At 42.4% G+C, this 13099-nt stretch overlaps 1 protein-coding gene across 3 annotated transcripts in view; it reads left to right on the top strand.

The window, feature by feature from the left end:
• The window catches only part of LOC137630572 (synaptic vesicle 2-related protein), a 115644-nt gene that overhangs the window by 39428 nt on the left and 63117 nt on the right, over nt 1–13099 (top strand). For all 3 annotated transcript variants that reach the window (XR_011041734.1, XM_068362105.1, XM_068362106.1), the window contains exons 4-5: nt 6756–6900; nt 12799–12982. Coding sequence is in view for 2 of the 3 variants with exons in the window: in XM_068362105.1 (XP_068218206.1) it covers nt 6756–6900; nt 12799–12982 (329 nt within the window). In the remaining variant the exon portion in view is untranslated. The remainder of the gene's footprint in view (nt 1–6755; nt 6901–12798; nt 12983–13099) is intronic.

The following is a 13099-nucleotide window of genomic DNA, read 5'->3' as shown; positions in this document are numbered from 1 at the left end:
AACGTTTAGTTTTTTATGCTACGCAGTTGTTGATGTTCAGGACGTTCAACATGCGCTCTATCGTTACGATAGAGAGAGAGTGTATCACGGTTTCACTTTGCAGTAATAGTAAATCGATTCTGACTTTTTGTTCATTCTTTCTTAGCTTAAATGTTTTAAATTCTAATTTAAAGGAACTTTTTATTTGAAAAACCTTTCAGTTTTTTCCTTTAGTCAAATAACATGTTTTTTTGACGATATATAATTGGGCTCTTCTCTTAGGTGCGAAATCAAGAGAGAAAGAGAGAGAGAGATAGAGACGGAGGGAGAGAGAGGAGAGAAAACGTTCCGTTCAAGCGGGTAACGTTGTTCTCGTGTTACTCACGTCCCTAGTCGCTGTACGGGGAGGAAGGATAAAACGTTTTTAGGTTTTTATTCTCGTCCCCAGGCTATGTGCGGTGAGAGATTGAAAACGTAGTTATATGAACTAGTGTTTAGTCTCTTTCCCAGCCACTGATTTTTCTTTTTATCTTAAAATATGTTTTCTGTTTTTTGCTGGTACTGTATTATGAACTTGCATTATACGACTAATTTCGCAATTACTACCTTTTAATGAAGGGTAGAATTGCGTGTTTCAGGTAGAAATAAGTGCAAAACAGAAAATCGAAGTGATAAAGTGATATGCGCAAAGTGTTACAGTGTTGCGTCCGAGGCGCAAAGTGTTACAGTGTTGCGTCCGAGGGTTCGTCTGTTCGTGCCTGTCGTTCACCTAGTCCGGGACCTCTTACAAGCTCCCAAGCCCAGGGGAGAAGTAATGTCAAACGACTTATGGGTTCGAGAGGCCTTGACCAACAAACAGACGTTTTCCCTCTATGGTATCGGGTGTATCTTACCAAGATCTCCCCTACCATAAGACGAGAGAGACGTTGTTTCTCCTCGCCATCCGTAGGCTTTTCGCATAAGAAACCTGTCACAAGGTTTCAAAGCCCTTAAGCGAAAGTCAGTCCTTTCAGGACAGGTCCAGCGTCCTGGTTACAGCCATTAGGACAGCTCTGACCCTATGCAGTCATCAGATAACTGCTCGCCGCCTAACAAAAGTGTAACACAGACTCCGAGAGTCTTTTTTTGTAGGCAAAGTGTTGCGGTCACAGACGTTACCCTCGTCTATTACCACAACCATTTCCGTTGATCCTTAAGGGGTTGTATGGCAAAACATGCAGTATATGCTTGCCTCCCTTATGGAAGACTATTCTGCCGATTAGTCCGTTGAGTCTAGCCGTTTATCTCATCGATATCCTGGCTTTCAGCCAACCTAACGTTCCTTTGTGCTTACTGTTGACGTTGGCGTAGCTTAGTCACGTCAGTCAGGTTGTTTAGAACCACACTCGATGCGGTCTCGTGTGGTTTTTCAGCCGCATTTGGACGTTAGGCCACTGGCTGATGCTCCTGTTGACGTTCAAGACGTTCACTAACAATCGGAGTTGACTTGTTTTGACGCTGTGCGTCAACCTCCGCATTCTAGAGTTGTTTTGACTGCTCAGTCTAGGCAGTCAAAGCAGTATCGAGTGGACGCTGTGCGTCCTCACGCACCTGTTGTGGTTGACAGTTCAGTTGTTGACAGTTCACAGACTGTCAAGCAGTTACATGACGTTGCGTTCTGGTCCGCTACTAATGCACCAGTGAGAGACTCAGCTTTTATCGGACAAGGTTCCTGTAGATGAGGAAGTTGCTGTTCTCCCTCCTACTGATATTCCCTTGAGGACTCTGTCAGATGGAGAGGAGCCTAAAGCTGCTTAGCCTCCTATGGACTTTAATTAAATCATGATGATTTTTTTTAAGGATCTTCGTCCGGATCTTTTTGTAACTGCTGCTCCTCGTTCGCCTAAACGTCAGAGCTTACACTAGGCCTAGCTACTTCGAAGCCGTCGTTTTTAAGCTAGTGCTCTCTCGCTCTCCTAGAGAGCGTTACGTTGGCTAGGCGACTGGTTTTTCACCAGGAGGAGTTTGGGGGATACAGCCTTTGCTTTCCCTTCTTTTAAACTGGTTTATAGAGCGAGAGTCTGATATGACACGAGAGAAGTTCTCGGCTTGGGAGTTCATGCCTCTGCCCAGATAGACTTCTCAATTCTGGTAGACTCTCCCTGGCGCCTAGCCAGGAGACGCTCCAAGTTGTTTACAGGTCAACTTCACAGCTGTTGTCGAGCCTTTGAAGTTTTGCTGTACTATTATGTCACGCATAACAAGGCTTTCAGGGATGGTAAACGGTTCCGCCTCAGTCGCTAACCCCGTCTGTTGCCACACCTGCTCCCGTAGACCCTAAATGGGCTTTGCTGCAAGACATGCAGTCCAAGCTTGCGTCCTTGATAGAGGACTTAAATGCGGAGAAGAACCCTCTGGCCAACAACCTTCCAACCGGTCGGTTGTGCGCCCTGTTGACGCTGAGGTAACCTACTCGCGTCTGCCAGTTGAGGTGGTTACTCCACCGATGCGACCCAGTGTGGGTTGCCAGCCGCACGTTGACATTAAGCGACGCTCGGAGGTGGTTTTTGACGTTCAGGACGTTCAACAACCAGCAGAGGTGACTTGTTTTGACGCAGTGCGTCAATCTCAGCAACCCGGTAGGGTGTTGACTGCACAACCCAGGCGGTCTAGACAGTCTCGGGTTGACGCTGTGCTTCCTCGCGCACTCATGGTTGTTGACAGTTCACAGACTGTGCAGCAGTTCCATGATATTGCGTCCGGCTCCGTCACGCATCCACCAGTGCGACCGGATTCAGCGAACCAGACGTTGCCCACTCCGTTGCCGTTTCCTCATCAGTTTCGGATGAGGAACCCTCTGATGAGGACGTCGCTGAACAACAAGACGATCAGCCCCCAGCCCTGCTATCCATTCAGAAGATGCTGAAGAAGGAACGCTGCTCAGTCAGGCTGTGGATGAGTCTGGTAGGGACACTGTCATCCGTGGATCAATTTGTGTCACTAGGAAGACTACACCTCCGTCCTCTTCAATACCATCTAGCTTTTCACTGGAAAAAGGACAAGACGCTAGAAGCGGTCTCGATCCCGGTTTCCGAAAAGATAAAGTCTTGTCTAACTTGGTGAAAGGACAATATCAACCTAAGAGAGGGTCTTCCCCTGGCTGTTCAGACTCCCAACCACGTTCTCTTCTCGGACGCATCGGACGTAGGCTGGGGTGCGACATTAGACGGTCGGGAATGCTCGGGGATATGGAACTCGAGTCAAAGGACAATGCATTTCAACTGCAAGGAGCTACTGGCAGTACGTCTGGCCTGGAAAAGCTTCAGGTCTCTCCTTCAAGGCAAAGTGGTGGAGGTGAACTCGGACAACACCACGGCTTTGGCGTACATCTCCAAGCAAGGAGGGACCTACTCTCTGACGTTGTACGAGATCGCAAGGGACCTCCTCACCTGGTTAAAAGGTCTAAACATATCACTAGTAACGAGGTTCATCCAAGGCAACTTGAATGTCATGGCAGATTGTCTCAGTCGGAAGGGACAAATAATTCCAACAGAATGGACCCTCCACAAGGATGTATGCAAGAGACTTTGGGCTTCCTGGGGCCAGCCAACCATAGATCTCTTCGCAACCTCGATGACCAAGAGGCTCCCAATATTTTGCTCTCCAATCCCGGACCCAGCAGCAGTTCATATAGATGCCTTTCTCCTAGATTGGTCACATCTAGATCTATATGCATTCCCTCCGTTCAAGATTGTCAACAAGGTACTGCAGAAGTTCGCCTCTCACGAAGGGACAAGGTTGACGCTAGTTGCTCCCCTCTGGCCCGCGAGAGAATGGTTCACCGAGGTACTTCGATGGCTAGTAGACGTTCCCAGAACACTTCCCCTAAGGGTGGACCTTCTACGTCAGCCACACGTAAAGAAGGTACACCAAGGCCTCCACGCTCTTCGTCTGACTGCCTTCAGACTATCGAAAGACTCTCGAGAGCTAGAGGCTTTTCGAAGGAGGCAGCCAGAGCGATTGCTAGAACAAGGAGAACATCCACCCTTAGAGTCTACCAATCGAAGTGGGAAATCTTCCGAAACTGGTGCAAGTCAGTATCCGTATCCTCGACCAGTACCTCTGTAACTCAAATAGCTGACTTCCTCTTATATCTGAGGAAAGAACGATCTCTTTCAGCTCCCACTATCAAGGGTTACAGAAGCATGTTGGCATCAGTCTTCCGTCACAGAGGCTTAGATCTTTCCAACAATAAAGATCTACAGGACCTCCTTAAGTCTTTTGAGACCACGAAGGAGCGTCGTTTGGTTACACCTGGTTGGAATTTAGACGTGGTACTAAGATTCCTTATGTCAGACAGGTTCGAGCCGCGACAATCAGCCTCCCTGAAAGATCTCACCTTAAAGACTCTTTTCCTGGTATGCTTAGCCACAGCTAAAAGAGTCAGTGAGATTCATACCTTCAGCAAGAACATCGGATTCTCATCTGAAACGGCTACATGTTCTCTACAACTTGGTTTTCTAGCCAAAAACGAGCTGCCTTCTCGACCTTGGCCAAAATCGTTCGATATTCCAAGCTTATCGTATGGTTGGAAATTAACTAGAAAGAGTCTTATGCCCTGTAAGAGCTCTAAAGTTCTATTTAAAACGAACTAAACCTTTACGAGACCCGTCTGAAGCTTTATGGTGTTCAGTTAAGAAACCATCTTTGCCTATGTCAAAGAATGCTTTATCCTATTTTATCAGACTGTTAATACGAGAAGCTCATTCCCATCTGAATGAGGAAGACCAAGCTTTGCTGAAGGTAAGGACACACGAAGTTAGAGCTGTCGCAACTTCCGTGGCCTTTAAACAAAATAGATCTCTGCGAAGTATAATCGACGCAACCTATTGGAAAAGCAAGTCAGTGTTCGCGTCTTTTTATCTTAAGGATGTCCAGTCTCTTTACGAGAACTGCTACACTCTGGGACCATTCGTAGCAACGAGTGCAGTAGTGGGTGAGGGCTCAACCACTACAATTCCCTAATTCCATAACCTTTTTAATCTTTCTCATGAAATGTTTTTATTGTTTTGTTTTTGGGTTGTCCGGAAGGCTAAGAAGCCTTTCGCATCCTAGTTGATTTGGCGGGTGGTCAAAGTCATTTCTTGAGAAGCGCCTAGATTAGAGGTTTTGATGAGGTCCTGTTGTATGGGTTGCAACCCTTGATACTTCAGCTCCTAGGGGTCGCTCAGCATCCTAAGAGGATCGCGAGGCTCCGTAAGGAAGACGTACTTAAAAAGGCAGAGTAATTGTTCAAGTCGACTTCCTTACCAGGTACCTATTTATTTTGTTTAGTTATTTTGATAACTTCTAAAATGAAATAAAAATTCTTAGCTCATATGATGTAAACATATTTTGCTGGTCTCTACCCACCCCCCTGGGTGTGAATCAGCTATTATAATCACCGGCTAAGTTAAATATTGAAAATTGTTATTTTGATAATAAAATAAATTTTTGAATATACTTACCCGGTGATTATAAATTAAAGGACCCTCCCTTCCTCCCCAATAGAGACACAGTGGACCGAGGAGAAAATTGAGTTCTTTGTTTACAATGAGTAATGGGTATCTGAACGACAGATGGCGCTGTTGAGTACACCCCCTACCTGTGTAGCGATCGCTGGCGAATTTTTACGTAGAGTTTTTCTGTCGAGCAACAGAGTTGCAGCTATTATAATCACCGGGTAAGTATATTCAAAAATTTATTTTATTATCAAAATAACATTTTTCCTAACTATACAAACCTTAGCTATTTAACCAAACTTGCCCACCAGCCCTATCCCCCTTGAAGTCCTACCTCCAAGCAAAGTGAGCTCAATCACAGGTATTTGAGGGGGAGCGGTAGCAAGCTACCCTCCCTACCCCCGCCCTAACTAGCGGTGTGGGTAGTTAACCCTGGCTAAAAATTAATGGCTCGTCATTTCAGCTACGCCGAAAGTAATACCCCTATTAAATAGCTAAGGTTTGTAGACAGTACTTAGGAAAAATACAAATTATCTACGAATTTCTCATATTCACGTAATATACCGATAATACATGTTACTGTAACATTTATAAAATTTCTGTGTTCCATGATGATATCAGCTGATCGGTTTTGTTTAACTTTTTCCCATTTGCTCCTCGAACTACAGTATTGTAATGTGACGCTACAACACTTCCGCTCACTATTATCGGTTGAACGTTGGCGAAAACCTTGGACATAAAATTACTAGTGTGATTCCACCATTACCCTGTATTGAAACTATGTTAATAATATATAATTACTTTAGAAAAGCAATATAAACTAAAATGCCATGATAGAAAGAATGTGAAAGGAATGTAGTGCATTACAGTGGTTTACCTAATATGTTAGTCAACTGCAGGTAGGTAATGGTGAATGAGTTGGTAGGTTATGAGTTGATCCACCTTAGGGCAGCAAGCATTCACCGATTCTCAATTTTCGCACCTGTCTTTGTTACCTAATGCCCTCGAATATTGAGGCCCAACTCTACTTTATGGGACTCAGCACTAATTTACTATTTATCGTTTATTTAAAGAATATTTGTCCAAGATTATAGCTGAGGTGTCCTTAAGGGTCTTTTTAGAAGGATATTCTGAATATGAGGTTTGTGTATAGTAGTAAAACTTACTCTATTTTATTAGGTAGTATTATAAGAAAGTGACATTTGATGTGATAGTTCTATGTGCCTTCCTCACTGAAATTTATTCTAATGTGGAGTATAAATTTTCCTTTATAACAGATTTTTTTTTATTTCTCAGATAAAGTTATCATTGATTACTGGATTATGCTGGATGGCAGATTCAATGGAGATGATGATCTTAGCCATATTGGGACCAGCATTACACTGCGACTGGCATCTATCAGAATGGAAGCAAGCATTTCTTACTACTGCAGTTTTTATTGGTTAGTTTATATTAAGTTGCAAATAAATTTGAATCTCTGCATTTTTTGGGGGTGGTTCCCCAAAACTTTTTTCATACATTTTTTTCTGGGGTGAAAGCATCATGTGAGTAGTTGGAATAGGAGATAAAAATAACTTCATATACTACACTTATTTTTTAATTGTTAAAGAAATTGATGGTTATATCATATAAAGATTTGGGGTTTCAATGTTTCTACTTCTATGAGAATTAAGATAAAATTGAAAAAACTTTGTAGTTTGATCTCCCTTGGGATTTTTCATGAAGACTGATATTTCATGTAAAGATTTATAGTTACACGGTCACCAGGATTTGTCCTTCTGTAGCCTATATACAAATCTTCCTCCTTTGAATTGGGATATTTTCAGAGGTGCTGGAACAGCATTGAATCATTAACAAGTTACTGTTGTTGGTTAACGCCTGATGGCATGATTGGGAAGCCCCGCCACTTACCTGTTACTGAATAATCACTTTTTTCTTTGACCACAAAGGGTACAGATGTGCTGTTGCACTCCTCTCTTGACTGTTGGATCTTCATTTTCAGTTGTTTGTGATAAGCGATAATTTTTATTAGTTCCTACAGGTACACAAATCACCACCCCTTAAAAAGGAATGTATCTTCAATGCCAGTTGGAATGCCCATCAAATAAAATCTTTAACATGGGAGGTAGGTGGCAATAGCCACCCACATGAGTGACTGTATCACATTACTTTTGTCTTTGGCTGCACAGTGTATGGACATGTTTGTTGCTGCTCTTTGGACTGATGCATCATTTCTTTCTTTGCTTAGGACATGTCTGTTTTATTTTGTTTTGTGAACCCTTTCCACAAACATCAAAAGTGCATAGAATGTTACTATGTGCTAAATGGAAATTTGTTCCTTTGAGGGTACAAACCTCCTGTCCCATGTGTTGTGTACCTTGTGAAGGATGGGACTATATGCAGTTCACCTCCCGAAGGGTGGGACTGTACGCAGTGCCCCTATTGAAGAGATTGTGCTGACAATTAGGAAGATTATGAACTTCTCTTGGAGTTTCCCTTCCGGAGGGTATTTCCTATTACGGCTCAAGTGATCATGTTGTAGTTATGCTCCTGAATGTGAATTGTGTGGACTCCCAGTGTCTTCTTCCTCCTCTTTCCCTCCATCAAGTGCTTTCATCGTGGAAACGTGAACAAAAGGGATGGTTGTATCGGAAGGCCTTTCAGTTAGTTCCTTGGAGCTTTGTGATCATTTTTCTCCTTTGGGAGAGAGTGGCGGTACTCTCCTGCAAAATGGTATCTAGGGATTCAGATAAGCAGATCTGAATACAGAGCACAGAGGCCAGGGAAGGTTGGGGTTTAGTACTCACCTTTCTTGTTTCCTGTTGTGAAAGGGAAGATTGTACCTTACTCTCAGCGTGCTTCTCTGTTTGGAGCTCACTGCCGACTGGTACCTTTGGTGTCGGTTAACATTCGTGACCTTAGTGGTGCCTAGGCAGATATCGATTGTTATTTCTTGATTTGCTTAGTTTTTCTCTACAATCAGTACCTTCTGGATCAGTCCGTAGAAGGTGAGACGTATGTGACGGTTTGATATTTATACCATCCCGGGTGAACGTTGGACACCAACTCCTTAGAGTACTCCTCAAAGGAAGGGGTGGACAGCGCTCTGCTCTTTCGCCCCCAGCTGGCCCATTCCAGAACGGTTGGTAGAGGCAGGAAGAGGATGCTGAAGTCAGCAGTCCCGTCCTTCGGCTACCGCAAGTTGGAGGATGCCTGTCAAACTATTGGGCAACATGTCAGTGACATGGAGCATAGCAAGGGGTGATCTAAGTCCTCGTGACAGATATTGCCTACCTTTCACTAAATCTCGCACTCTTCATACTTGCACTCTGTTGATATTCCATATTTACCCTCATGATTTGCTGAAAGCTCTGTCCTCAGCAGAGATGAAAGTGATGAAGAAGAAGAAGAATGAGTGCAAAGTGGTAAAATCAACTGGCGGCTAGAAAACGGGTATCAACCCCTCTCCTTTGAAAATTTTTTTATCCAGACAATATTTAAGATGGAGATGCCAAGCACTATGAGGTCTGTCATCACAAAAGAACAAAGCCATGTGCTTCAAACTGTCAACCACTCACCAAGTCTTCATGCTCATCTGTACTTCAACCCACTCAAACAGAATTTGCCGCTTGAGGTATCTCGACGATTGGCTGATACTGTCCTGCTCATGGGTTGAGACAGACTTCTTTTATTTATCCATGATCTGGGGGGTTGTGATTGAGTAGAGGATGGAATACGTATTTGGGTGTGGGGATATACACGGCAGCAGCAAATGTTTTCATCAGATAACCTTATTAGCAATCTCAGGGAGGCAATGCACTCACTCCAGCAATATCCTCTGGTACATCTTTCCTTGAAGAAACTCATTCACTCTAGCGGTGTCTGACGTATCGCTGATTAGCAACCAATGATATCCTTCAATATCTTGTTCCAGGGAAACAAAAAGTATGGGATGGTCCTGACTGGGGCTTGAACTACGAAAACTAGCCTGGGAAGTTTTTATCTCCAAAGATGCTGCTGTTCACAGATGCATCCAAAGATGGGTAGAGGGCACACCTGAGCTGCCTCAGGAGTCTGGTCCAACAAAGAAACGCATTGGTATGACCAGTTGGAAATGAAAGCAGCAGTCCCCCCACTGTATGCCTTCTAACAGTTTGATAAGACATTCAGTTGCATTGATGAGAAACAACACTATGGTCATGACATACAGTATGACAATAAGCAAGGTGGTATTGTTTCACAGACCCTTTGTGAGTTAGCAAAGCAGGTACATACCTAGACATTAGTCAATGCTGTAGAACTCTTGATGAGGTTCATTCTAGGGCAAGAAGAATGATATAGCATGCACGCTTGGTCACAGGTTGTAGCCTCAAAGTAGCCCTTGCATCCTTACATGGAGGAAAGGCTTATTGCATTTTGAAGATTGTGTGCGATTGAACTGTTCACCATATGGTTGAACAAGAAACTCTTGGAGTTCTTCTCCCCAGTTCCAGAACTGTAGGTGGTGTTTGAAGACATCTTTGAATACAACTGGGACAACTTGAACTTGTTGCCTTTAATCCCATCTGCCTGATTCGTTGTTTAGCCAACAGAATGTTAATGACTTCAGTTCTTAGAATGACCATGCTGGATCCCAATTGACCACATGTCAAATGGTATCTAAACTTGCAGATGCTCTTTGTCAATGTACCAAGAGAATTACCATGTCATCCCTAGCATCAGAGGTACCATAACTCACGACCTCCCATGCACTTCATAATTTGTGACAATCCAGCATCTCTGAGCATAAGTCTTTTCTTAAGGCACTGTACGGGAGATGTATGGATATTTTCTAAGGTCCTCTGCAGCTGTCTACCTGGGAATGAGGGCCATTTTCTGCAGTTGGTATCGTAGAAGGGTGGTTAGAGCCTCCCTGTAATTAAGTGCTTTAAGCAGTCTTACTCCCCTGGAACTCAGGCACCCCTGGAATGGGATGTTACCCAATGCCTCAGGCCTCTTATGCTAGCTCCACATGAGCCCTTGACTGTTTTTCTGATAGCTTCAACCTTGGCAAAGTAAGTAGGTGAGCTTCATGTCATTTTGTACATCACGAGTCATCCTGCAGGATGGAAGGTCTTCTTCAGTTTTGTTCCAGAGCTCATTGCCAATCCCCATAATGCAGCTGCCCATGAGCCCAGTATTGAGCCCTTCTGCATCCATTCTCTACAAGAAGTGACTATTATTATTATTATTATTATTATTATTATTATTATTATTATTATTATTATTATTATTATTATTATTAGCTAAGCTACAACCCTAGTTGGAAAAGCAGGATGCTATGAGCCCAAGGGCTCCAATATGAAAAATAACCTAGAGAGGAAAGGAAATAAAGAAATGAATAAAATATATGAAAAAAAAACTAATAAAGAATATGAAATATTTTAAGATCAGTAATAACATTAGAATAGATAAGTTATATAAAAACTATGAAGAGAGGCTCATGCAGCTTATTCAACATAAAAACATTCGCTGCAAGCTTAAACTTCCGAAGTTTTACCGATTTAACTGCTTGATTAAGAAGATTCCCCCCACAATACAGTATAACATGTTAGAAAGATTAATGATTTTGCATTGCTTAAAATAATAGAAAAGCCATTGTGCTGATAGTAAAATTAACTGACACTTCCCAGAAAATCATCATCTAAGGTAATTTTCACTCGCCACCAATCTAAACACTTTAAAATATGCAAGAGTACAGCAGCACATAGGTATAGGGTTAGTCACATAACCCCCCGTTATTACTGATTACACATTTTGTGGTGTCTCTGAAGCTGGGCACTAAAAACTGCCTGGCCAGAAGCTGAATTAATATGTGGGAGCACCTGACAAATAGGATCTGTTCAATAATATTTGTAAAGTTTTAAATGTATTCTCAAATTTCTAGAAATTTGGTGCTGATGGTGGTAGGAAAAAAAAGTGAAAATTGTGAAAATCTCATTTGCTCAGACCAAGCAAGTGAGAAGTCGGGTGGGCAGTAACAATTGCAGATCATAAGCATTATGAAAGCCAATGAAATAACCAATGAGTGGTTCATAGCAAATCTATATAATAATGAAATGGGTTTCAGGATGACTTTGATTTTGTGACCTTTGAGACTAATACAGTGCTATAAAGAACTTCAGGCCAGATCACCAAAGAATTTTCAGAACATGAGGGTGAAGAAGATGCCGAAGAACATTGCTTCATTCTGGTTTCGTGGAACCATCAGACGTTCCTTATCTACAAGCAGCAAGGAAAGGGAAAGACCTTCCAAGGGCAAAATTTTACAAAGTCATGAATATTGGCTCTACCCTAGCATTCAGAAAGAACCTGTCAAAGGAGCAGGTCCTGGAGGCATGAGTCTGGAAACTCTAGACAACCTTCACTACCCACTACCTTCAAGAGTATTGGTTGAGTAGTAGCCATGCAAACAGATTGTTTAGCAAACCTAGCACCCTCATGGAACAAGAGGCATCTTGTCCAAGATGGCAGTTGTGACATAAACATAGATTGAAAGATAGGATAACTAACCTTCCCCTTTCTTCCTTACCCTCCTTTGGGTTGCCGCAATTGCACTGTTATGTCCTTGACCGGACGCCATGCAAGTAACCCCCATAATTGAGCAACTTCTCTTTCCAAATAAGTTTGGTTAAGAAGTATATCCACCATCCTCCCATATAAAAAGGAGAATGTATATAAGTATACAAAACCATTTCTCTTAATCACCATATATTCAGTCAGTATATCCATCACACAGGTACATGGTCTTCCATGGTCGTCCACCAATTACCATTAGGCCTACCTGAAAAGGGCCTACCTTAACACCTATGACATGCTCATGTACAGGTAGTTAGGAGCTTGACATGTGAAAGCATATCCACTCCCATACAGTACTAATTGCGTTAACCAGACAATTTGGTTCATAGAGACTTCCTCCCCCCTAAAAATAAGTTTCCTATTAAAGTATGATGGTTTGTATTCATATATGTACAAATCACAATTATCAAAATCATTTGTATTTTTTCTGACCACAAACGTAGGTCTTTTAACATTACACTTCCTGCCTCAACCTCCCCGCAAGTCCCAGGCTTAAGGTCAAAAGTGAGTGCAAATCTAAATGTCAGATGGTTGGAGCTTACAGTTCACCCATCAGTAACTACTACTATCTTGTTGAAAGTTTACTTTTTTTCAACTAAGCCAGAGTAATTCTCCTATAAAAGCTCTTAGGTTTGTTTAGGAAAAAAACAAATTACATGTAGTGTACTCTGAAATTTTTTAATTTTAGATAAAAAATTTAAAATCAAATATTATTTTACAGGTATGATGCTGAGTTCTGCATTTTGGGGGAATCTCTCTGACAAATATGGCAGGAAGAGGTCTTTAAGACTGGCAGCAGTTATGTTGGCTTATTGGGGATTATTATCAGCTTTTGCGCCAACATATAACTGGATAGTATTACTGAGAGGTCTCGTAGGGTTTGCTATTGGTTGTGTACCTCAATCGTAAGTGTGTCCTTTGATTGCTATGTACTGCCTATTGCATGGTTTTACTTTTTTTTTTTTTTTTTTTTTTTTTTGCATAAAAGTAATTGTTTTTGCCACTTGAAGAAAAGACTTGGA

This window comes from Palaemon carinicauda, chromosome 38 (assembly GCF_036898095.1).
Source record: "Palaemon carinicauda isolate YSFRI2023 chromosome 38, ASM3689809v2, whole genome shotgun sequence".
NCBI lineage: Eukaryota > Metazoa > Arthropoda > Malacostraca > Decapoda > Palaemonidae > Palaemon > Palaemon carinicauda.
Note: the sequence above shows the minus strand (reverse complement) of the source record. Positions and strands in the feature narration are given on the sequence as shown.